Raw genomic sequence first — 26,803 nt, 5'->3', positions numbered from 1 at the left:
TAAGTGCGCTATTTTTTGCTTTAATAAAATTTCCAAACGGTGTTACACTATGCTGGTTTCCTCTTCTTCCCTGGAGCCATTGGTAGCATTTTTTGGGATCGTGGAATGAGATGTTTATATGTGAATGCTGCTTTTCACTACGGTTAGCTGATCCATTATAAGGAGGAGTATTCTGAGGAGACTGAGGATATACTTACAACGCTTTAATTAAGCTTCCATCTGGTAAGCGCACTCACTATAAGGTGACGGGCACTTGTGTGCATTTCGAGTGTGTGTAACCACCGTGGTGTTCTCACATAGGATCGCAACTGTGGATTATCTATGGACTTTTTTATGAACTCTTTGATTAAGAAATCATATTAATTGTCATTTTTAATTTTTTTTGAATATATCAACTATTTATAACATTTACAATTTTATTTTTTATTTTTATTTTGGGTAGTTAAGTATAGATTATTTCCTTGTTGGCAAAGCTTTTTGTATTTCTCCATCTATGGACAGGCTGGTTGTACAGAAGTTGATCAATCGACTCCAGTATAACCAGCCTGTGTTTTTTTTTTCCATTCGCTCACTGCCAATGGGCTAAAGCCGCCAGTAGTGATCTGCTGAGAAACCTCCTGAAGCCATAATTACAATAGCGCAGTGGGAAGGATTTAGTGTGGAAGGAAAGAAAACTTCATAATGTATGACTTGCCTAACACTTCCTGGCCTAGGGTGACAATACTCTTACTGTATTGAATCAATGAAGGAGCAGAGCTGTCACCCTAGGACAGGAATACAATAACCACCCCCTCTCCTCTATTGAAAAAACAGAGAAAATGGTCTGCAGATGAAGATTACACAGAAAGGTATCAGCTGACATGATTTTTTTCCAAGAATTAAAAGATATTCTTTTGAACTTACTGAACAGATTTAACAAAACATACATACACTGAATACATAACACATACAAAAGCTGAATTCCAGGTATGGATTTTATAGCATAGTTAAGAAGATGGAAATCACTGTAGCAATCTCCACTACTACAGTGTCCACAATGTAGGCGACTACCACCGCCCTCCAGGTCCTGTGCCCTACAAGGTGAAGAGGGAAATCATGGTCTCCGCCTTGTCCAATAAAAGGCGGCCTTGCATTAATCAAGAAAAATGTGGGGAGTTCTGTGAGGAGTTCCCATGCCATGCGAACGATCCCATGTGTTCACTATGGAGCAGGGCGGCTGCTTGGCCCACAACCTGTAAAACACCAGCGATCACTGTAGAGGTGGAGACCACTACAGAAATTCTCCGCTTCCGCTGGAATCCCATGGTTTTTGCACATATACACTTACATCGGAACAAGCTGGACCAATGACATTATCCTAAATAAAATCAATACCTGGAATTCAGCTACACGGACACTTCTCTTCTACTGCCATAGTAACATTATGCAGCTGAAAACATCTGCATGGTTTTCTGATATACATTTATTAAGTTGTTTTATACATTTCATATTTTTTTGTTTTGTTTTGTTTTTTTAAAGGTAAAATATCCTAGTTTTGATTAACTGCCATTTTTAAATGTCTTATATAAAAAAAATAGAGTCACACACCAATCAGATTCACAACAGTTTTTCTTAGGGTGGCTGCTGTGGGCAACACAGGAAGTTCTAAATGTATACATCAGGCTATTCTATTAAGCTGTGGCGTAACACATCCAACAAAAGCCACAGAACGAGATCTGGTTCCTGTAAGTTAGAGCTTACCTTAAAGTCTTTCTTGAGTGACGTTGACCTGCCTTGAGAAATACCAGCTGCCACCACCGCTCCGGAATGAATCATCGGCCCTTCCTAAATACAGAGGAAACACAAGTTAGTACAGTGCTCTTTTTTCATTCAGCTTAAGAAAAATATAAAATATCAGGATGCTGGACTACTTGAACAGGTACAGTGGCCAAGCAGGGCAAAGCACTTAAGTGCTATGCTCCCCAGCTGCACATTCTAATGCAGGAGGTCATGAGCTTACACAAGGTTGAGCACTTTCTCTCCTGACCCCATGTGACAGAATAGGAAGTCTGAACAGCCAATCACCAGTGTTGTCATGTGAGAGCAAGGGTTATTGATCACAAGCTGCCCCATACCTAGAAGTATGATCCATTTCTTTGCTCCCAGAAGCCTGATCTAAGAGGGAGTAAAAGGGCTGGGAATATATACTGCTTATATCCCCCACCATTAAAGTGAACCTGTTGCTTTCCCCTATATGGGCACAGCCAGGGCGTCTTTAATATTGATTGGACCCTGGGCAAAAAATGTCTTGGGCCCCCCCTATGCAATTTCACTTCCCGCCTGCACTGAGATATACAACAAATAGCTGCTAGACTTAAAATCAGTTTACTGTATCAGATCAGGCACCAATTGCGATTGGTTTCCAGCAGTTACAGCATATCATTACTGTTTACTGACTGGTTGCTAGAGGTTACAGCGCACATTATGGCTCACTGATTAGTTGCTAGAGGTTACAGCACATCATCTGCTCACTGCAGGGGAGCATGCTATACATATGAATGCTGCCTTTATTTACATATGAATGCCGCCGGCAGCCGCTATTTACATATGAATGCCGGTTATTTACATGTAAACATGGGGTCTGAAGGTGAGTCATCTGTACACAATAGGGCAGAGCTGGGCAGAATTAGTAGCACCACTTCACACGGAGATATCGGGACACAGCACAAGACAAAAACTTCAAGCGACAAGGGAATTTAAACTGGGATAGTTGGCAAGTATGAGGCAGCTGCTTTGAGGCCCACAGCAATGACAGGGCCCAGAGCAGCTGCCCCTTTTGCCCTGCCTTAAAGACGGCCCTGGGCACAGCACAGGTTTGATTTCATCCAGCCATACAAACTACCATCTGACGGTACAATTTTTTTTTTTTTTTTTTTTTTTTTATCTATGAACTACTATGTAATGCCAAATCCTGTGTGCAAACTGTCCTTATATAACAGTGCTGGTAAATCTAAAGGCTATTGTACATTGACTGTAGCCAACTTAATGTATTGTTTACACCGTTACAGCTTTAAAAAGGTTTTATAGTGAACTGCAGCACAAATGCATGAGAGTGACTTGTTTTTCCTACAATTCAAACACATCTCTAATACGACCTGCTGTGTTCAGAGAAACCCAACACAAAGCAAATCAAACCCATTCTTTTGTTGCGTGCCCCCCCCCCCCACACACACACACACACACACACACACACACACACACTTACCTTGCCCACAGCCAGCCCTCCGACTACAGAAAATATGACTCCGCACACCTTCACCACCAACGTCTGCCAAAACACAGAGAACAATATATTATCAGATGAATGCAGAAAAGATAAGTGTCAGAGGGTTTTTTTTTTTTTTTTTTTTTTTAAACAAAGTTTGGTTCAATGTAGTGCCATTTCTCCACTGGGAGAGGCTCTAAACCAGCTGTGGTCAACCTTTTAGATAGAAAGGGCCTCAAGTGCAGCCCCTGACATCACCAAAGGGCCGCATAGGACTACCGGTAAATGTAATGCTACAGAAATCTGTAAGACACGCGACAGGAGATTGCCAGAGACCAAAGGCATGCTACAAGTGATGGCCAGAGACTGCAAATGCATTATGAGAGAGAGAGAGAGAGAGAGAAAAAAAATAGACAGAGATATATATATTTTTTTTTTTTACCTTAAGTCGCACAACATGTGGAATTTTCACACCATTTAGGAAACACTTAATCTGAGGAATGCCGCTTCCGGCTGCCACTGGCTGGAAGGTAAAAGAAGTAAATAAGAGGTCTTAAAAACTTATAGAAAATTATGGTAACAGGCCATGTTCTAAACAATTTTTTAATCAAAGCCTTACCTCCACAAAGGCGACAATTAGTGACCCGAACATGACGATGACAGCGTTTAAAGTTACCCACAGCAGCAAGGAGATCGAGAGTCCTCCTTTTTCAGTATACATATCGATATCTAACAGAGTTCTGGATAAGGACATTAAAATAACCTACAATAGCAGCTGCACGATTTTATACATATAAGCGCATGAGAATTTTTTGAGGAGCAAGCATAAAGGCGTTTTGAAAATCCTCACATAGAACTCATCTCACTGTGTAAAACATTTAATCTGCTGCAGCCAGAAGGAAGCATTTCCTCAGTCTCCTTTCCTTCAGTGATCAGACCGCAACATTGAAACTTTGTAGCAATTCACAAGGCGAGAGATCAGACATATACGTGGATACAATCAAGAACTGCCTTGTCACCAAGATTTACACGGTTGTGTCATCTGTGCTGCTATCTCAGTTCAGGATTGACACGCTGACAATGAGTGATACCTGAACAAAGATGGTGCCATCCTTCTGGAGAGAAAAGCCGATAAAGGCAATAACAGTTGCAGAATCCTGGTGTTTTGGAAATACAGCATTTCTAGTACTTACACAGTTAGTCCGGTTGAAAAAAAAAAAAAAGACACAAGTTCAGATAGTTCAACCAATAAAAAAAGGGCAAAAAAAAAAAAAAAAATAATAAAAAAGGGATGCAATCCTATAAACACACACACACACACAATCCTTCACCCACAGTTGATCCAGAGGAAGGCAAAAAACCCTAGCAAAGCATGTTTCAATTTGCTACAGCAGGGAAAAAAAAAAACAAAAAAAAAAAAAACAAACATTCTTCCCTATCCCCCGAGTTCCAATCAGATTTTACCTGGTTCAACTTTACCTATAAATGTTAGTACCCAGTTATATTATGTACATTTAGGAAATAATCCAGGCCTTTTTTAAAAGCAATCTACTGAGCTGACCAGAACCACCTCTGAAGGGAGGAGTCATTTTCACAGCTCTTACTGTGAAGAAACCTTTCTAGATTTGGAGATTAAATCTTTTTTTTCTTTAGTCGTAAAGAGTGCCCCCCTTGTTCTCTGTGATGACCATAAAATTAATAGCTCAACACCAAGTTTACTATATGGACCCCTTATGTATTTATACATGGTGATCATATCCCCCCTTAATTTCCTCTTCTCAAGAGAATAAATTCCATGCCTCTTATTAGAGGTCGACCGATATATCGGCCGGCCGATATTTGGCATCTTTTAATTAATCGGCCGATTGTGCTGATAAAAAAGCCGATTACAGGACTTGCAAAAGACTTCTGTAATAGAAGTCAATGTAAAGCCGCGTACACACGAGCGGACTGTATGGCCTACTTAGTCCGTCATACAATCCGACGGACAGTCCGTCATACTTTCGAATAAACGGACTTGACCACACACGGATGCACAAACAGTCCGTTGAAAGCTTGTGCGATGACGTGTACAGCACGTACGACGGGACTAGAAATAGGAAGTTCAATACACTGCAATGCAACCTTTCGCCGTGTAAATCCTTTCTGAGCATGTGCCATACTTAGTCCGTCGAACTAGCCTACTCACGAGCGGATTGTCCGCTGAAACCAAAGTATGACGGACAGCATTTTGAAAAATCCGTAATACTTAGTACGCCAGACTGCACGCTGAAAAAGTCAGCTGAAGCCCACACACGAGCGGACTGTCCGCTGAAATGTGTTTCGACGGACTAAGTAGGCCATACAGTCCGCCCGTACTATGCGGCTTAAGTTGCCTGAAGGCATCAGTGAAGGACTTTCCTCCTCTCTGGGCAGGCTGCCAAGAAAAGATCAAAGTGATACAATGCTTCTTCTTCAATGGGCTGAACTCCCTGTGTAGAAGTTCTCAGTTTAACCATTTAAAGACTTAGGCCCCTTTCACACTGACGTCCCGTTCAGGCCCGCCTGTCAGTTTTTCAGGCGGATCTGAACGGGTGCTCCATAGAGCTCTATGGAGCGTCGGATGTCAGCGGTGATATGTCCGCTGACATCCGACCCGCTCCGATCCGAAAAAGCGTAACGGAGGAAAAAGCTATTTTTCCATCCGTCTGCGGATCGGATCGGGTGACGACGGGCACTGCGGTCCGTCGTCATCCGATCTCCCATAGGGGAGAGCGGCGCTGTGACAGGTCCGTCCCTGCGCAGTGTGCAGAGATGGACCTGTCATCTCCCTGCTCAGCGGGGATCGGCGGAGTGATCTCCGCTGAGCAAACGGATATCCACGGGGCGGATCAGAACTGATCCGCCCCGTGTGAAAGGACCCTAAATCTTTTCTGACACTTGTTGCTAACAAGAAAAAATCCAGTATTTTCTGCTAGAAAATCACTCAGAAGCCCCAAAAATTATATATATATTTTTAGCAGAGACCCTAGGGAATAAAATAGCAGTTGTTGCAATATTTTATGTGACGCGGTATTTGCGCAGAGGTCTTTCAAACGCAAGTTAGCCCTTTTTTTTTTCGTCCAAAAGTTTTGAGTACCTGTTTTTGTGTATTTAATAAATATATATATTTTTTTTAATCTAAATTATACATACAAGTGAACTGATTGGAGGTTTGTTTTGTTTAATAAATGTGTAAGAAATTTTCTGCATCACTTATTAAAGTGGAAGTAAACCCATCGATTTAAACAGTTAAAAAAAAAAAAGGCATGCCGGGAATGCTAACTGCACATTGGCTGTGCTCTCAGGCAAACTATCAAACCATCCAATGGCTGGTGTCATAACGCATCACATGTGCAGCACCATAGCAGTGGAAGATTAAACAGAGGCAAAGATGGCAGCTTCCTTGGCTGAAAACGATAGGGGAGTTTACTTCCACTTTAAGGCTGCTTTCACACTGGATCGGGCAGGCGTTGACGGTAAAACGCTGCACGTTTTAGCAGCGATTTACCGTCATTTTAGCTCCGCTATTCGGCTGCTAGCGGGGCAGTGAAGCACTGCTGCAAAATCGCATTGCATGTGCTTCAGCAGTGGTGACCATTCATTTCAATGGGCAGGAGTGGTGGAGGAGCGGTTTACACCGCTCCAAAGATGCTGCTTGCAGGACGTAAAAAAAAAAAAAATAATCCTGAAAGCAGCATCTCATTGTGAAAGCACTCGGGCTTTCACAGACTGCAGGGGAGCTGTTTTGAAGGCAATTTACAGGCGCTATTTTTAGCCCAAAATCGCCTGAAAAACGCCCCAGTTGGAAAGGTGTCCAACTTAGACTTTATGAGATGAAGGGGAAAAAAAAAAAAAAAAAATCGGCCTAACATATCGGCCATCGGCCACCATGATTTCTAAATATCGGCATCGGCCAGAGAAAAACCCATATCGGTCGACCTCTACCTCTTATTAGTTTGGTGGCTCTTCTCTGCACTTTCTCCAGTTCCCAGATATCCTTTTTGAGAACTGGTGCCCAAAACTGAACTGCATATTCCAGATGAATACAGAATACTTTATTAATCCCAAGAGAAATTATTACGACACAGACACACTTCTCAAAGACAACACAAGATCACAACAATAAACTGAACAAGATAAAAAAAACACAACAAAAATTACTAATAACAGCCCTCACAGGGTCTTACTAATGATTTGTGTAAAGGAGCATAATATCTCTCTCTGGGGTCCATACCTCTTTTTTTTTTTTACTTTATTTTATTGACAATATTTATATACAATACGTTATTTCAATAATCACAGTTAAAAAAAAATACAATATAACCCTTTACCCTCGTATAAATGTTGTCCTCCCTCCCCTATGTCGGTATGAGTCCATACCTCTCTTAATACAAGAAAGGACTTTGCTTGCTTTGGAAACCACAGCTTGGCATTGCATGCTATTATTGAGCTTATGATCTACCAAAATCCCCAGATCCTTCACTATGGAATCCCCCAGTTGTACTCCCCCTAGTATGTATGATGCATGCATATTCTTAGCCCCGAAGTGCATAACTTTACATCATTAACCGCTTCAGCCCCGGAATTATTTTACCCCCTTCCTGACCAGAGCACTTTTTGTGATTCGGCACTGCGTCGCTTTAACAGTGTGGCATTGCACCCAAATAAAATTGACGTGATTTTTTTCCCCACAAATAGAGCTTTCTTTTGGTGGTATTTGATTGCCTCTGCGGTCTTTATTTTTTGCACTATAAACAATATTTTCTCTTTTTACTATAATAAATATCCCCCAAAAATATATACAAAATTTTTTTTTGTATATGTATTCTACATATTTTTGGTATAAAAAAAAAAAAAAAATCTCAATAAGCGTTTATTGATTGGTTTGCGCAAAAGTTATAGCATCTACAAAATAAGGGATAGTTTTATGGCTTTTTTATAAAAAAAAAAAAAATGTTATACTAATAATGGCGGCGATCTGCGATTTTTATCAGGACTGCGACATTATGGCGGACATGTCAGACAATTTTGACACATTTTTGGGACCATTGGCATTTTTACAGAGATCAATGTTATAAAATTGCATCGATTACTGTAAAAGGGTCACTGGCAGTGAAGGGGTTAAGTGTGTCCTAACTGAAGGGGGGAGGGGACTGTATAGGGGAGATGACAGATCGCTGTTCATACTCTGTATGCACAGATAATCCGTCTGTTCTCCCCTCAGAGAACCAGAAACTGTTTACACACATAAATCCCGGTTCTCATGTCCCCCGAGCGATCCCAGTAGCCCAGCGGTGATCTCGACCGCCGGGCACTTGCATCGGCTCCGTGAGTGTGCAGGGGGCGCCCACGTGGCCATCTATGTTACCAACGTAACAACTGCGGCGGCTGGTCAGCCAGCGGTTAAACCACCTTTGCCACATCCTGTAATGTTATTCGACTGCATAGCTTGGTGTGATCTGCAAATACTGAAATGGTACTTTAAATCCCAGAGCCTATATCATTTATAAAAAATATTAAAAAGTAAGGGTCCCAACACTGAACCTTGGGGTACACCACTTTAAAAAATGTGTTACAGTTACCAGGTTAGAGTTACAGAGAAAGTCTAGTGCTAGAATTATTGCTCTCGCTCCGACGATCGCGGCAATACCTCACATGTGATTTGAACACAGTTTACATATGCGGGCACAACTTCTGTATGCATTTTCTTTTCTGCTCGAGCTCGCGGTGACGGGGGCAGTTTGAAATTTTTCTGAATCTGAATCCTGTATATTTTGGCAGCCAAGTAAACAGGAAGTGACGTTGTGACATCGCTTCTGTGTTTACATCAAGGAGACTGGAACGAAGCAGTTTTCGGCTTCATTCCACTTGGTCACTAGCTGCCGGAAGAGCCAGATCATTGATTGTCTCTCCCGTGACACCAAGAGGCCCAGGAAGAGCAGCGGGAGGGGAGGGACGTCCCCTCTTCCGGGATAACAACAGAGCGGCTTTTAGGCACATCAGTTGTTATCCTCGGAAAGCCGATCGCCCGCTCTAAAAAAACGGTACCAGGATGATGCCTGCAGCTGCGGGCATCATTCCGGTATAACCCCCAAAAGCAGAGTACACACATCTGTGTACGCTCGGCAGGCATGGGTTAACTACTACTCTCTGAATTCGGTCTTTTAACCAGTTTACTATCCATTTAAAGAGGAAGTAAACCCTAATGGGTTTACTTCCTCTTTGATTCCCAGCAAAGGTAAAGCATAATGGACTACTATGCATCACTACGCTGTCCCCTGTAGTCCAGAGCCTCCATCTTCTTGGTGGGTCTCGCTGCTCCGGCGCTGTCATTCGTTGGAGCCGCGGTGACGTCAATCCTGCGCATGCGCATGGGAGCCGCCACTCGTGGAATATCGCCGCTAACTGCGGCGCGCTCAGTGCGCCGCAGACAGCGGTGCCTTTCTTTCGGCAAATATCTCCTAAACCGTGTAGGTTTAGGAGATATTTCTTAGACCTACAGGTAAGCCTTAATATAGGCTTATCTGTAGGTCAAAGTGTGTTGTAAGGGTTTACAACCACTTTAAAAACTGATTTCTCTAAGCCTGTAGACTTTACCTTACATATTACCCGTGCATTCTCTTACAAGACTTAGATTCAACCAAATTGATATATATGACAGACTGCGTATCTTGCCACTCCAACAGCTTTGAGTCATCTAGATACTAGCTGAAATACATCAGTTACAGATTTTTATATTTTATTTTTAATAAAAAGATACTGCTTTTAACGACTTGGTATTTGATATTGGCCAGCTGCTCCACCATGATGTCAATAAAGCACGCGATAAGCCCAGTCAGAATACCGATCATGCCACAGATGACCCACCGTGTTACTTCCACAGTGCGGAAAGCCTGGGGGAAAAAAAAGGGAACACGATTAGGCGAATAATAGAGTAAGCATTAGGGCTTTTGTCAAAGGGCTTCTGCTTGCTTCAAATGGATTCTGCATTCTCATCCAATGGGAATACAAAGCCCACTAAAAGCAGCTCAAATGCAGCCAGATAGAGGTCAACTGCAGGTCAAATGCACCTGTCAATGTATTAGGATTGGATTTGCTCGTCACTCCTAAAGACTCTGCTCCCTGTCAAAGCGGAATTTCACCCTAAAGTGAAAGTTATGCTTTATGCCCTCCCCACTCCTTCCTCTTTGGTTTTTGGAGGGGTGGGGAGAGCGGGTACCTGGTTTTGACAGATGCTCCATTCCAATTACGGTCAGATTGCTGCGGCAATCCAGTCCACCAGAAGAAGAAGTTCTCTTCCCCAACCTATTGAGCCAGGTCACAGGTCCCAGAAAGGCGGGGCTATTCACCAAGCACAGTGGGCAGCCGACAGCGAATCCCAGAGAAATCAGAGCTGGCTGCCCAATGACAAAACATGCCGCTGCCGGGACCTGAAGACCGACAAAGAAGCAATTCGGGTAAGCATGGCACTGGATCCCTGGACAGGTGAGAATCCTTTTATTAAGAGCCAGCAGCTGCAGTATCTGTACAGTTTGTAAAGTTAATTTTTTAGAAAAAGACTGAAGAACCACTTGAACCTCCCTGGCGGAATGATTATTTCACATTTTAGGTGCTGAAAGCGGTACAATTATTTTGCATGAAAATTTTGCGTTTTATAGTGTAGTCCTGCAATTCTTAGGAATAACTCTCTTACATCTGTCCAAACCAGAGTCTAGCAGACATTCCGGGTATGATAAAGTTTGAAAAATTTAATCATAATAACTATAAATAATTATACCAAACAATAACATTATAACAATAATAAAAAATATTCAATAATGTAATCAAAAAACACTGAAATTTGCTCAGTTGCAGAATTGTCACTGTCATTATTTTTCAGTATTTGATGACGGATCTCCCCAGAAATCACCATCGCTCAATTCTGCGAGTGATTCTAATTTATTATCGCTGTTTTCTAGCTGGTCTAAAATCACTTTTGATGTAAAGGGACAGTTTTGGTTGCTATGGACAATCTCCAGTTTCCAGGCAGAAAGAACAGTTTTTATATTATAAAACTACATGCAGGACACTGGGCAGACCACTAGGGACAAAGGGGATGTAACATAATTACATACAGTATAATGTAATCTTACAGATTACATTGTTGTATGTATACTGTGTGTTTTACTTTTTGAATTTTGTGCCGTTCTCCGTCCGTCGCAACACTCGCAGGGAACGGAGCCCGGCGATGTGATAAATCGAGCTGAGGACGGCTCGCACGTACAGTGGGGGGTTGAAGACATCGCTGGATCCAGAGGACAAGGCAAGTAAACTCATCCTGGATCCAGAGATGCGGTCCCGAGTCTGGCTCGGGGTTACCGCTAATGGTACAAAATTTTTACCCCGAGCCAGACTCGGGAATACCGCCGGGGGGGGTTAAGTAGCATACCGGCCTCTGATTCACTCTACCTCTCGGTGCAAATGTACAGGTCTCATGTTAGATCCATCCATTGACACAGACAGTAGGACTTGGCCCCACCCCCCAGCTTCAGCGTCACTGGATTCGAATGACAGCAGTGGGAGCCAATGCTGCTATCAATCTGTCCAATGAGGATGGAGACAGTGGTTTGAGTCGCTGGGCTTGTGCACGGCACTGGAACGGATTGGTAAGGAGGAGGTAATAAAATCAGTAAGAAAAAGGGGGGGGGGGGGGGGTTCTGGAGGCAGCTGCACTACAAAAGGTTTTTCACCTTAATGCATTGAATGCATTCAAAGTTAAAAACCTGGAAACTTTACAACACTTTCTAAGTAAAAAAAAAAAACTAAATCGCACCGGATTAAAGGGATTGTAAAGTAATTTTTTTTTGTCTTACAATAACAAACATGTTATACTTACCTCCCCTGTGCAGCTTGTTTTGCACAGAGTGGCCCCGAACCTGCTCTTCTGAGGTCCCTCGGCGGCTGTCTCTGCTTCTTCCCACAGGTGCTTCTCACATTCATGCGAGCTCCCTCGCATGGTGAGAAGCACCTGCGGGCGCGCTCCCGTGATACAGCCGGCGGCTATAGCTGCTCGCTGTATCACACGGCCCCAACCCCCAACGCTCCGCGTCATTGGATGTGATTGACAGCAGCGCGAGCCAATGGCTGCGCTGCCTTCAATCCATCCACTCCAGCCAATCAGCGGCCAGGCTGAGTGGTGAAGAGGAAGTCGGGGGCGAGCGCGGGACTTTCGAGGGGTCAGGTAAGTATAACGGGGGGGGGGGCTCCGGCACTGTGAGATGTTTTTTCACCTTAATGGATAGAATGCATTAAGGTGAAAAAAACATTTACCTTTACAACCCCTTTAAGCATAGAATGGACAAAAAGTTTAAAAAAAAATAACACACTTGAAGAGGAAGGGTTCTTATCGACTCCAAAAATAGAGAATCTGTGGAAGTGGAGGGTTTCATTGTTCGTATTACACTGTGAGCAATTGCAAGGTTGTGCTATAAAACTAAACTAAAAAAATAAATAAAAACTTTTGTTTTTGTAGACATTCTTAATTTTATCTTACAAAAGCTTTACAGGGGAAAACAGGGAAACAAATTACCGCATGGTTTATCCTTCGCTCCTCTTCAAGGAATAGCTGGTTGTCACTGTTGTCATAATCCAAACTCTAGGTAGAAAGCAAAACGGGTAACAAGTTGACTGCTTGTAAACATTCCTGCTGGTAAGCAATGAGCTTCATTTAAAGTGATATTTCAGTTACAGGTGTAGTCAAGGTGGGTTACATCCCCGATGGCTGTTTATTTCTTTGGAGAACCTTAAAATCTGTATTAAAGTGGCTTCCCACCCAAAAATGGAACTTCTGCTTTAAGGGAGGTGACCCCCTGACATGCCATATTTGGCATGTCATTTTCTTGGGGGGAGGGGGGGGAAGCAGGTTCCAGCTCCCACTTCCTCTGGGAGCACCGCGGCACCAGAAGGCTGATCACCTCTCCCCCCTCCCTCTCAGCAATCATCTGGGACACGCGACAGGTCCCAGATGATTGCCCGGCCAGTCACGTCGTGCAGCACGGCTCGCATATGGGCAGTGGGTGAAGCCACAGCCGGGCACCCAAACTTACAATGCCGGCGCTGCAGAGAGGAGAGGGAGACGAGCAGGGGTTCACTCCCTCACATCGCTGGACCCTGCGATAGGTAAGTGTCTGGTTATTAAAAGTCATTAGCTGCCGTATTTGTAGCTGCTGACTTCATTTTTTTTGGTTTAGCAGAACTCCGCTTTAAACCCAAAACCACAAAGCAATTATTAGATGCGGTGGCTGCATTAGTTTTACTTTTAGGCTTTTCCCTCTGTTTTCTGGTGAACTGGCCAGTGACACACCTCCTGTATTATAGTGCCCCGACTCTGGATAAAGGAGTAACAGTTACACCTATGGAGAGCAGCATTGTCAGTCTGAGGGGAGGGGAGTGTTAGATGGACTAGACAAATTTAGATGCACTTAACAAAATTAGCTGAGCTCCAGCTCACACTTTATAAGCAGTTACAGCAAATGTTTTCTTGTGCCCCTTTTGGGATAAAGGTTTTACATACATAAATAAAAGCTGATCACTGTAAGCGCCCCTGTCAGTAGTAAATGGGTTGTCTAGACCCTGTAACTACTACATTTGCAGGACAGCTTGTTCTTTTGAAAAACAGACTTACTGGCAGGATCATCAGGTGACCAAAAAAAAAAAAAGATAGATGAATGCAGCCATCACATTTAAGAATTGGTAAGCTGCAATATAATAAATGTTTGCTTTTGGGTTTAACCACTTAGGGACCGCCCGCCGTCATTATACGGCGGCACTTTGAAGTGGAATACCGGAGTTATGGCAGCAGCTAGCAATGCACATATGCACAGTGCATAAAGTGCATATGATAATGTATATAGCCACCGATTCCTCTCAACGTGTTTCGATTAAAGATAATCTTCCTCGGGGGTGATTTTGAATATTAAAAACAAGCAATTGCTGCAGCACATCCCAAGGGGGTACACAGAATAGGACAGTATGGCCAGGGATCCCCCCCACCGAGGGTGGGAGGGAAGGGGCAACCGCACAGGGCAGGCCCGCTGCAGACTAGCTGCTCACCAAAAATCCGGGTGGGTTCAAATGTAGAAACAACATGGAGGATAATCTCCATTGGATTCTGTATGAGGTAGGTCCCCCCTGAGAAGATATGGCTCGAGCAGCCTTCTTGCTGTAGGCTACCATTTTTCTGAAGCCCACAGCCCCCGAGCAGCAGTAAATCTTTAGTCTGTCACCAGATCGGCCTCTACAGACTCGGCACAGAGAGCAACTGAGCATGTGCAGAGCGGGGCGAGACAGTGTATTACTAGATTTAAAACAGCATAGGCACTTCTTTATAATGTTTTACGTACTTATACCTGCAAAATGGGTCAGCCTGAAGTCATCTAGCAGGACTTCTGACTAAAGTTCAGCTTTAAAAAATTGCAACAAGTGTTTATATGGCCAAGTTCTGAGTATACTGCATTTCAGCCACTAGATGGCGATGACGACCACAGAAATAAATCTATTAGAGAAATTACTGCCAACATTGGTGCAGCCTGCACCAATGTGTGGGACATTTGTCCAACATGGTTTTATAAAACAGACCCAAGTGCGTTTTTGGAACAAAACAGGGGAAATATAAATCTTTTACAAGCTTCCACAATTGCAATATAGCAATGGATATTGCAGAAATTGGGATGTTCTAAACAAGTTCAACTCTAATGCCGCGTACACAGGATTGGAATTTCGGCCAGCAAAAGACAGATGAGAGCTTTTCATTGGAAAATGTGACTGTGTGTATGCTCCATCTTAATTTAGCTGGCAGACTACCCGGCAGCAAACATTTTTTAGAGCATGTTCTCAGATTTTTCCAACGGAAAAACTTTCTATCGGAAATTCCGATCGTGTGTATGCAATTCCGATGCGCAAAAACTCACGCATGCTCAGATTCTACGAGATAGAAGCTATTGGCTACTGGCTATTGAACTTCCTTTTTCTAGTCCCGTTGTACATCACCGCGTTCTTGACGGTCGGAATTTGGCGTGACCGTGTGTATGCAAGACAGCTTGAGCGAAATCACATCGGAATTTTGTTGGAAAAACCATCAGAGCTTTTTCCGGACCAAAATTCCACTTGTGTGTACGCGGCATAATGCCATTTAAAAAAAAAAAAGCTTTGGTTTAACCGCAATAAAATCTTAGCTTAGACTGACACTTACCTCATATTTGAGAGACAGCAGGTTCTCAGTGTGAGTGACTTCTTTGAGAACCATGGACTGAAGTTCTGTTTCCTACAATAAAAACAAATAAAAGTAAAAAAATAAAAAAAGTACAGCTCTCATGGTGTATCCGTACAGTCAAATTGAAATGCTATCTAAGGCAAGTGATGAGTTGAAGGAACCTTAATCACTTACCATCTAGCCACTGCACATAAATGGCTGTGATGTGATGTGGTTGCGGCTCCAAAAAAGGTGCCTGCACTTCCCTGGTGCATTGAGGTGCGATTTGAGCTCACAGAAGATGAAGGGGCTCCAATCGCATGCGAATTGCATAGGAATGTGGTGCGTTTCCTGTGCGATTCACACGTGGATTATAGCGTGAATCAGGCTCAAAATGAATGGCCTCAAATCGCATCGTACTGAAACAATTGTGAATTGCACAGGAATGTGGTGTGGTTCCTGTGCGACTGACATGCGGGTTATAGTGTGAACCAGGCAACAAAATGAATGAGCTCAAAATCGCACCACGCTGGAAACGTGTGTTAATTGCACAGGAATACGTTGGCAAGTTTCCTGTGTGAATCACATGTGGGTTATAGTGTAAACTGTGGCAACAAAATTAATGAGCTCAAATCGCACCACGCTGAAACGCATGTGAATTGCACAAATACGGTGCGGTTCCCTGTGTGATTGACATGCAGATTATAATGTGAACTGGGGGGGGGGGGGGGACCAAAATTAATGGGCTCAAATCACACCACACAAACTCCTGCGAATTGCACAGGAATGTGGTGTGGCTCCTGTGCGATTGACATGTGGATTATAGTGTGAACCGGGTCAACAAAATTAATGAGCTCAAATCGCACCACGCTTGAAACGCATGTTAATTGCACAGGAATGTGGTAAGGTTATAGTGTGAACCGGGGCAACAAGATGAATGGGCTCAAATCACACCACACTTGAAACGCATGTGAATTGCACAGGAATACGGTGTGGTTCCTGTGCGATTAACATGCAGATTATAATGTAAATCCGGGGCAACAAAATGAATGGGTTCAAATCACACCACACTGAAACTCCTGTGAATTGCACAGGAATGCGAGTAAGGTTATAGTGTGAACTGGGCCAACAAAATGAATGAGGTCAAATCGCACCACGCTCGAAAATACGTGTTAATTGTACAAGAATGTGGGGCAGTTCCTGTGTGAATCACGTGGGTTACAGTGTGAACCGGGCAACAAAATTAATGGGCTCAAATCGCACCACACTGAAACGCATGCAAATTGCACAGGAATGCAGTGCGGTTCCTGTCTAATTGACATGCGGGTTATAGTGTGAACCGGGGGCTCAAATTGCACCCCTCTGAATCGCACGCAAATTGCACAGGAATGCAGTAGGCCTCCTGTGCAAGTGATGTGGGCTATAGCGTGAACCGGGGCTTATACTTTAGCGAACACTAAAAAGGAAAGGATCGGTCATCTTAAAAGGTCTAGGACTCACCGCTTCCTGGTTTTCATCTCCGAGGTCCACTGTACTCAGCTGCCCAATACGGAACAGGGCTGAACTAGAAAACTAAGCAAAAAAATAAACAAAAATCTGTTAAAATACATAGTATATTATTGTATTAGGCTCAGAGGGACACAAGTGACATGGACCATTCTCATTAGTTGCCGATATGACCTGGCAGCTCTTTGGATGCCAATAATCAGATTCTATATATTGCAGCACCTACACCTTTGTCTTTCATACATTCCATACATTTGTCTTAGCACAGAAAAACATGACGACAGTATACTTTGTATCAGCGCGATTGTGTAATTATTTTCCCATATTACCAAATCTGAGGTCTAGCTGGCCTTAAAGTTCAACATGGGGTTATGTTGCCTTAGTTGTCACAGAAACAAACGTCCCCATAAGAAGATTTACCACCATCTCTTGCTCTGGTGACTCTCAAAATTTTGGCTTCCCCATCACTTTGTCTTGGTGACCACGCTTACCACCAGTATAAAAGGAGTAAAATCTACAAGAACACAGCCAGCAATAAACCTGTAATGCCGCGTACACACGACCAGACCGTCCGGCAGACAATCCAATCGTGTGTGGGCTAGTCCGATCGTTTTTCAAAGAAAAACTCCGACAGACCTAGAAATAGAACAGGTTTCAAATCTATCCGACGGACAAAAAAAATCTGGAAAACCGTTCATCTGTGTGCTGGTCCGACGGACCAAATATGAGGCAAAAGGGCAGCTATTGGCTACTGGCTATTGAACTTCCTTGTTTTGTCCCGCTTACGTCATCACGTTCAAAACAAATGGACCTTCAAATGGACTTCGTCCATTCGTGTGCGGCCAAATCCGTTTGTTCGGAAAGTCCATCGGAACAACGCTGAAAGTCTGTCAGTGAGACCGTCGGACCTAGACTGCCGGAAAGTCTGGACACGTGTACGCGGCATAAGAATCAGTACGCCCCGGATCACACGGCTGTGACTTCTCATGTGACCTGCTGAGAAAGTCAAACAACAAATCAAAACATTCATTTTAATGTTCTTTGACATACCTTTGCGATTCTGGCTGCAACTTTAGATGGTTTTGGAAATTCAATAATATTTGTCACACTCTGTACTGTTATGATTGGCCAAGGTCACAAAACATCAAAAGTCACATCAAGTTTCAAATCGCAATGCAGAGCCACATGGGAGAGCCGCCACATGGGAGAGCCGCCACATGGGAGAGCCGCCACATGGGAGAGCCGCCACATGGGAGAGCCACATGACTAGTCACATGGGAGAGCCACATGACTAGTCACATGGGAGAGCCACATGACTAGTCACATGGGAGAGCCACATGACTAGTCACATGGGAGAGCCACATGACTAGTCACATGGGAGAGCCACATGACTAGTCACATGTAGGGCCAAAACAACTAATCGATTAATCGACAACTAATCAATTACTATTTTCATAATCGATTAATCGGCCAGTAACATAATGGGGTTAAAAAAAAGCACCCTTAAAATTAGCCCTTTATAGTACAAAAAGAGCAAACCGCTACTGTAAATATTACTTTCACTGTCCCATAGCAAAAAACAAACCCCTTACAGTGGAGATTTGCTCTCTTTTTTTTTACAAATTTTAGTTTAACCCCATTGTGTTACTAAACATCTCAGGCCTGGGTCACACCTCTGTGTTTTTTGGTGCTTTTTGCAGAAACACACTACAGTTCATTTACATGGTTTCCTATGGGACACGTTCATATCCATGATTTTTTCAGCTGCTGCGTATTTGGAAAACACAAGGACTTTTTTTTTTAATTTATTTTTATTTATTTATTTATTTTTTTTACGCAAAACGGTGCCATTTTGTTTTTTTTGATTCATATACTTCAATGGAGAAGCTGCAGAAAAGCATGTAATAATGCGTTTTTTGTGGCAATTTGTGTTTTTAATCTGCCCAACAACAAATTGGCCAAAAAAAATACGTAAAAATGCAAATAGCAGCAAAATTACCTTTTTTATTTTTATTTTAAGGTTATTAACCAATTAATCAAAACAATAATCGGCCAACGAATCGATTATGAAAATAATCGTTAGTTGCAGCCCTGGCTACAAGATCAAAAGGAATAAATAAACGGATTATAATATTTGTAAAACGTTTGTTCCACTGTGATTTTGGCAGCTGTAAGAATTACTGTTTATCTATCAGGTGATTAGATTAAAGTGTTACTAAACCCAGGACTCTGCATTCACTATATCTGATCTCCCACAGTACACAGAACATGGAAATGCAATAATTTTTGTAAATCTAAACTGATAAATACCTTTTCTCATCAGCAGTATATAGCAGTCTTGTGGCTGCCATCAGTGTCTGGTTAAAGCTTGTAGGAGGAGTTTTCATTCTCCTCTGACTGTGCTATGAGGCTGCAGGGCATATGCCCCTTAGTCTGGACAGTGCCGATTGGTCCTGTGCTGATCACACGCACTACCCCCCCCCCCCCCCCCCAAAAAAAAAAAAATCTAACAATACACACCAAACTGAGCATGTGCAGAATGCTCCCCCAAGGCAGTCAGGATATGGACTGGGGACAGTGGAAGAATGGGTGGATCAGAGAAGATGGGATTAAACAGCCTTTTTACACAATACATAGGATTAACCCCTTTGATTCCACATGAGTATAACAAGCTTGCTTTACTACATATACAGACTTACGGTTTTACGGTTGTTGGTTTAGTAACACTTTAAAGAGGAAGTAAAGGCAAAAAAATAAATAAAAAACACACCCTGTAAGGCAAAGGCATAATGAGCTAGTATGCAAAGCATACTAGCTCATTATGAATAACTTACCTGAGAACAAAGCCCCCGAAGCGGTCCTCCGTCTTCCTCTTCGCTGCTGCCATGTATCCCGGAGCGACTTCTCGCTGCTCCGGTGCTGTGATTCGCCGGAGCCGCGATGACGTCCCTCCCGAGCATGCGCACGGGAGCCGACCCTCGTGGCATATCGCCACGATCTGCAGCCTGCCCAGTGCGCCTCCGCGCCGCTGTCTACGGCGGTGGCTGTCTTCAGGTAAATATCTCCTAAACCGTGTAGGTTTAGGAGATATGTGGCTGTCTTCAGGTAAATATCTCCTAAACCGTGTAGGTTTAGGAGATATTTCTTGGACCTACAGGTAAGCCTTAATCTAGGCTTACCTGTAGGTCCAAGTTGTTTGGAAGGGTTTACAACCACTTTAACTTTCACTTACTTCTTTGCCATCTATTACCCTGCTTAAGCCCAGTGGAAAAAAACTTCCTTCCCCAGATCCAGGTCCAAATGTTGTCACAGGAAGCACTCAGGCCTGATCCAGAACTTACACATGGAGTATTGATTGTTTGGCCCAGATGGTATGTGGAAGGTACCAGGTCTGAGGGAGCCACCTACTAAACCCCTTGCTGGATATGAGAACGGGTGCAGCCATCAGAAAACACATTTTACTGATCAGAACTGCATTAACTCAACTCTGATTGGCTGTTTTAGGTGGCAGCTCTTTGCAATGCTTACTAAATCAGTCTTGCAGTCCTGCAAGCAACACAACAAAAAGAAGATTTTAGGCCTCAAGATTCTAATGACTGATGAGGAAGTAGAAGATCAGAAAGAGGAACGGCTTCGATTAACAGGAACCAGCAGGAGTGGTTTCTCCACAAAATTCATATCACCTAATCTACTTGGAAACACAAGTGACCTCATTTAGTAGCATTAACCGTTTACCACTCAGCCCAATAGTGAATATCGAAACTCTTCATTCTCACGGCAGATGTGGAAATGCTCTAACATGACCTTTATTAACATGAAGGAACCCTTGAAATATTTTTAAAAATGGAAAAAATAATTCTATGTACATTTCACACTTCTACAGCATAACCACTAAACTGTTCAAAGTTGTAAATAGAATAAGGGCCGGTTCACACTGCAGGCGATGCGAGGAGACACCGACTTGCCTCGCCACGACCTGCCGCGACCTCAGCGGCAACTTGCAGATGACTTCTGTATAGAAGTCAATGCAAGTCGCCCCGAGGTCGCCCGAAAGTAGTACAGGAACCTTTTTTCTGAGTCGGAGCAACTCGAGTCGCTCCTCTCAGAACGGTTCCATTGTACAGAACGGGGGCGACTTGTCAGATCGAGGCGAGGCAAGTCGTGTCGCCTCGCATCGCCCGCAGTGTGAACCGGCTCTTAGAAACATGGTATACCCAGAGTATCCGACACCCAGAGCCAAATTCTCAAATAAATAAATTAATAAAGACCCCTTTCACACCAAGGCGGTTTTTAGGCGCTTTAGCACTAGAAATAGCCTCCGCCAATCGCCTGAAATCCGCCTCTTCTTCATTCCAGTGTGTCTTTCACACCCGGGCGGTGCGCTAGCGGGACGGGAGGGGAAAAAAAAAAAAAAAAAAAAAACTGCAAGCAGAATCTTTGGGGCGGGTTGGGAGCATGTATACAGCTCTCCCAAAACACCCCTACCCATTGGAATGAATGGGCAGCGCTTTCAAAGTGCCGCAAAATGTGAGTTTTAGCCCCTTTTTTGGGGTTACAAGGGCCTCAGTAGCGGTCGAAAAGCGGCACAAGAGTGCTGCTTAAACACCGGTGATTGGTCGCTAAAACGAACACTGCCACGGGTAAAGTGTAAAAAGGGGTCTTATGGCCAGAAAAGAAACAAACACTCTAGTGGTTGGTGAAGTGGCCCCTTTGCGTCAGTGGAGGAAAAGCCCCTTTGCATTGGCGGTCGGTGGAGGAAAAGCCCCTTTGCATTGGCGGTCGGTGGAGGAAAAGCCCCTTTGCATTGGCGGTCGGTGGAGGAAAAGCCCCTTTGCATTGGCGGTCGGTGGAGGAAAAGCCCCTTTGCATTGGTGGTCGGTGGAGGAAAAGCCCCTTTGCATTGGCGGTCGGTGGAGGAAAAGCCCCTTTGCATTGGCGGTCGGTGGAGGAAAAGCCCCTTTGCATTGGCGGTCGGTGGAGGAAAAGCCCCTTTGCATTGGCGGTCGGTGGAGGAAAAGCCCCTTTGCATTGGCGGTCGGTGGAGGAAAAGCCCCTTTGCATTGGCGGTCGGTGGAGGAAAAGCCCCTTTGCATTGGTGGCGAAGAGCCTCTTTATATTGGTGGTCGGTGGAGAGCCACCTTGAGCTGAATTGCAGACGTTACCCCCATACATTGGATGTCAGTGGTAAACCCCCCCCCCTTACTTTGGTAGTCATTGCAGGCAGGAGATCAAATCTGTCATTACTCAAGCAACCTTTAGCAAACTCTGGATCAGCATTGGGGTTCCGCATAACCCTAATTGGGTTATGATTGGGTTGCAGGGCACAGAAAGCAAAAAAATAAATAAAAAACACCTGACATGGGGTCAGAGGGTTGAGATGCATTACTGCATGAATGTTAATGTGCTGTACTTTGCATGTCAGCAGGATTATCGGCAGTCAATTCATTTAAAATGGAGTGTGCACTGCAGCAGCTCATTTATAAGAAATAGGCAGCCAATGCAGAGCAATACTCAGATCTGCACCTTGTAGATGTGTGCTGTAGTGCAGTGGAGGTCGGCCGGAGTCTAATCGCCTACTTGTGCACTGAGGTGCGATTCTAAATAAATGGCACTGCAATGCCCTCCAGAGCGCGCCCTCTGTATGACTAACAACTGCTTTTTTGCCACGCATTCTTTATCAAGCCCTTTATATCGCTGGATCCATTCACTCCAGCAGAGACTAATTCACATAAACGAGCTGCAGCCATGAGAATTTTAAAATATAAAACATGCTGGAATTTTTGAGCATTTGTGAAAATTGAGCAGGCCTGTAAATTCACAAGGAGCAGTTTTGTGCATGGTTTTTAACACATCGGCACCATAGAAAGTCTCTAGTCTGAATTTTTACCCCCCACTTTGCATGCTAGGATAAGGAGGATGCATGAAACGCAGATAAGGGAATGCAGCTCTATGGAGAAGTGTGAGGGGGTCCTCATCGTACAGTCCACATACAAGGCCTCCTGTGTCCCACAAACCACACGTTTCAGCTCTGATTCTGTGCCATAAAAACATAACACATAACAATCGGTGTGACGGTGTATACACTGCAAACACACATCTTCCAAGATGATTGGTTTGGGAAATCGTGTGAATAACTGGCCACTTACTGCTCCACCTGGAGGGGGTGAAGAAACGAAAGCAGATAAACTGGTTTGCCAACACAATCCACCTCCAGTGTTTAGATGATTATGAAAGCTGTCAAATTAGTTAAAATGCATGAACATTGCAACATGATTTCATTAACAACCAAACAAAGCAAATCATATGCTTTAGGCGGGGTCCGCTCATACAATGAGACCCTTTTCTATAAAGGGCAAGTTCATCTCTAACAAAAAAATAATAAATGCACATTTTTGCGTGAAAAAAAAAAAAAGGAAAAAAAAACAAATGTGCATTTAATTATATTATAATATATATATATATATATATATATATATATATATATATATATATATATATATATATATATATATTTTTTTTTTTTATTTTTTTTTTTTTTTATGTATTTCTGCCCCAAAAAATTCTTAACGAGTTCCATGATTTTTATGCGGCTCTATAAGCCCTCCATCCATTAGGGAATTCTTGGACAATCTCTCCCTCTTGTCCATCACAGATGAACATAAAGATCTCATGGACCAACCTTTCACGGGTGAGGAGATCCATGGCGCTATTAAATCTCTCGGCCCTGATGGTCTTCCTAATATTTACTATTAAAAGTTTTCTGGGCAGTTGGTTCCACATATGATTTTTTATTTTAATTTCCTGCGGTATGGAGGGGTGGTCCCATCAGAATAAAGCTACATCAGTGTTATCCCTAAACCCAGCAGAGACTCCACCGACGTTCGTAACTATTGCCCAATTTCACTAATTAACTGTGATTTAAAGATCCTTACGAAAATTCTGGCCTCTCGCATTAATTCCTTTTTAGAACACTATAGCCATAAAGATCAAAATCGAGATTTATCACAGGAGGTCAGACCTTAGATCAAATTCGTAGATCTATAACCCTGATCTCAGCAGTGCGCTCTAATTGGGATAATCTCACCCGGGAACTTTTGCTATCATTGGACCTTAACAAGGCCTTTGATAGCGTAAATTGGAACTACCTTTTCGTTACTCTTGAGACTTTGGGGTTTGGCCCTATATGCCTTTCCCTGTTGAAAACACTATATAGTTCCCCGATAGCCCAAGTTTCCATTAGAGGCCACAAGTCTTCGCTATTCCCTGTTCAGCGAGGTACGAGGCAGGGATGCCCGCTCTCCCCCTACTATTTGCTCTGGCAATAGAACCCCTGGCCGTGGCGATTCGTTTTCATCCCGACATCCATGGTATCTGTTGTGGCCAACAGGAACACAAATATGCACCACTTGCCGATGATGTTCTTATGTATATCACCAAACCCTTAAATATCTTTACCCAAATTGATGTCCCCATTAGATCTTTTTCTCGACTTTCTGGCCTGACCCTAAACTCTCAAAAAAACGTAGCACTTAACATATCATCATACCCCGCTGAAGTACAGCTTCTTCAAAACACATATAGCTTCAAGTGGGCCCCACATTCTCTTCCATATTTAGGAGTCCAGCTCACCTCCTCTATAGACACCGTATATAACTCAAACTACCCCCCATTATTCAAAAAACTTAAAGAGGACCTTCGTTGTTGGGCAGACTATTCTCTTTCATGGTTCGGCAGAATCAATTCCATAAAAATGACATTCTTATCCAGACTCCTTTACCATTTCCGGACCTTACCGACAGCGGTTCCGAGAGGAGATATGCAACATTTACAAGCTGAAGTCCTACCTTTCATATGGGGTAACAAGAGGCCTCGGATGCAAAAACTAACACTCTACACACCTAAACCCATGGGGGGGCTTGGTCTTCCCCAATCTACAGGCATGCCATCAATCAGCCCAGCTGGCTTACACCACAGCTAAAAGTTCAGTCCCCCTTTGGGTATACATAGAAGCACTTGCTTGCAATAGGATCCTTTTATGCCCTACTCTATCACACTCCTTAGCGGTATGGGATAAAACGCACAACTGTAGGCCTCCATCATCCCCCCACACACCACTGGCTCCCATTTTCTGCAACCCAGAGTTTTCACCTGGTCTTACTCCGCAATTGTTTCAATGGTGGCTCAATAAAGGACTGCTGAGAATTGGAGACTTTATTAATGGGAACCAACTATACACTACACAGTATTTCAAAAGACAAATTTCTAATGCCTCCCGCTGAGATATTTCGATACAATCAAATCTCATAGTTTGTCAAATCCAAGCTTAAGCAAGTGGTAGGCCCCCTTACGCTTACAACATTCGAACTGACTTGTCAAACTAGAGGCTTACAGAGGGGTCAGATATCTGCAACATATACCTCCATTATTGAACCAGATACTAAGCTTGCTTATATGGACCAATGGGAAAGAGATCTGAACCTCCCCTTTGATCTGACAGATTGGCAAGATATATCAGCTATCCAAAATTTCCATTAATACCACCCTTATTGAGGTCAACTACAAAACGCTCCTACGCTGGTACCTGGTACCCACTAGAGTAGCTAAAATTCATCCTTCTACTTCACCAAATTGCTTCCGACGATGTGGACAGCTGGGGACAACGCATCCTATCTGGTGGCAATGCCCACTCGTAATCAAATTTTGGATACAGATTTTCAATTTAATCAATTCAGTGATGGGAGTAAACAACTGCAGGTCTCCGGAAATTGCTCTCTTTCACAAATTAGCAGACGAAACACCCAAAAAAAAAAAAAAAAAACAAGACTGATCAATTACATATTATTGGCGGCGAGAATTACAATTGCAAGACACTGGAGACAGTCAAAAATTCCTCTTGACCAGGTTAAAAGTAAACTTAATTGAATTATGATCAATGATATGCTCACTCATTCTTAACAAAACAAAGAAATTTAATAAGATACCCATGGATTGATTACATTTTAAACTCCGTAGTGAACTCCAGGATGACCCTCTCTCTCTCTCTCTCCTCTCTTCCTTCTTTCTATCTCTCCCTTTCTTCTCTCCTCTTCTTTTTATTTTTTTCTTTATTTTATTTTTTTGGAATGTTTATGTACAACACAAATGATATAGCAGGAGGCCTTACACGAATGTGGGTCCTGGGATTATCCCGACAATTGTGGTCGGGATCTCCCAGGAACTCTGGGTCTCTACAATCCCCTCTTATTAAAATACTTTGATTACAGTGGGATACCACTGGTATGTTCTGCCAGTACTATGAACACATATCACGGTTGTTATGTTCTGCTATTTTGGCAGCTGATGGAAGGGTATTATGGCTGTACTGTTTATTTTCTGAAGTGTTGTATGATGTTCGGAAAACTTAACGTCAGTATATCTATGTCTGGCTATATTGAACTTGGTTATTTGTTCTTTTTTCTTTAATAAACACATTGAAATATAAATGTATTTCTGTTTACACAGGCACCTGCAAAATACTGCACCTGCGAACAGTGGACCACGGGTGCAATATCAGGCTCCAGCAATTGCCCATACCTCTCTATAGACTTTCAGTTACTGAGCTGCAGAAAATGTCAATGGACTACAAGTGCGCAGATAACCGTGCTTGTAGTACATTGACAACTACAAGTCTGTCTGCCGCAGTGGCATGTGGGACTTGTTTATTCATTCACAGGTAACCAACCACCCCCCCTCTCTGTTTATCTGTGAATGAATAAACTACAAGTCCCATTGCCGCTAAGGCAGACTTGTAGTTTTCAATGAAC

General features: G+C 43.2%; 1 protein-coding gene across 1 annotated transcript in view; it reads right to left on the bottom strand.

Moving 5' to 3' along the window:
* CLCN7 (chloride voltage-gated channel 7) overlaps positions 1–26,803 on the bottom strand; it is a 90,161-nt gene that overhangs the window by 47,560 nt on the left and 15,798 nt on the right. The window contains exons 2-9 of the mRNA XM_077449473.1: positions 16,995–17,066; positions 15,495–15,566; positions 12,834–12,899; positions 10,026–10,158; positions 3,864–3,973; positions 3,687–3,767; positions 3,245–3,307; positions 1,741–1,824 (exon numbers count right to left, since the gene is read on the bottom strand). Of these exons, the coding sequence (XP_077305599.1) occupies positions 1,741–1,824; positions 3,245–3,307; positions 3,687–3,767; positions 3,864–3,973; positions 10,026–10,158; positions 12,834–12,899; positions 15,495–15,566; positions 16,995–17,066 (681 nt within the window). The remainder of the gene's footprint in view (positions 1–1,740; positions 1,825–3,244; positions 3,308–3,686; positions 3,768–3,863; positions 3,974–10,025; positions 10,159–12,833; positions 12,900–15,494; positions 15,567–16,994; positions 17,067–26,803) is intronic.

The sequence above is a fragment of the Lithobates pipiens genome, unplaced genomic scaffold (assembly GCF_037356315.1).
Source record: "Lithobates pipiens isolate NorthernLeopardFrog02 unplaced genomic scaffold, aLitPip1_a1.2 Scaffold_22, whole genome shotgun sequence".
Lineage (NCBI taxonomy): Eukaryota > Metazoa > Chordata > Amphibia > Anura > Ranidae > Lithobates > Lithobates pipiens.
Note: the sequence above shows the minus strand (reverse complement) of the source record. Positions and strands in the feature narration are given on the sequence as shown.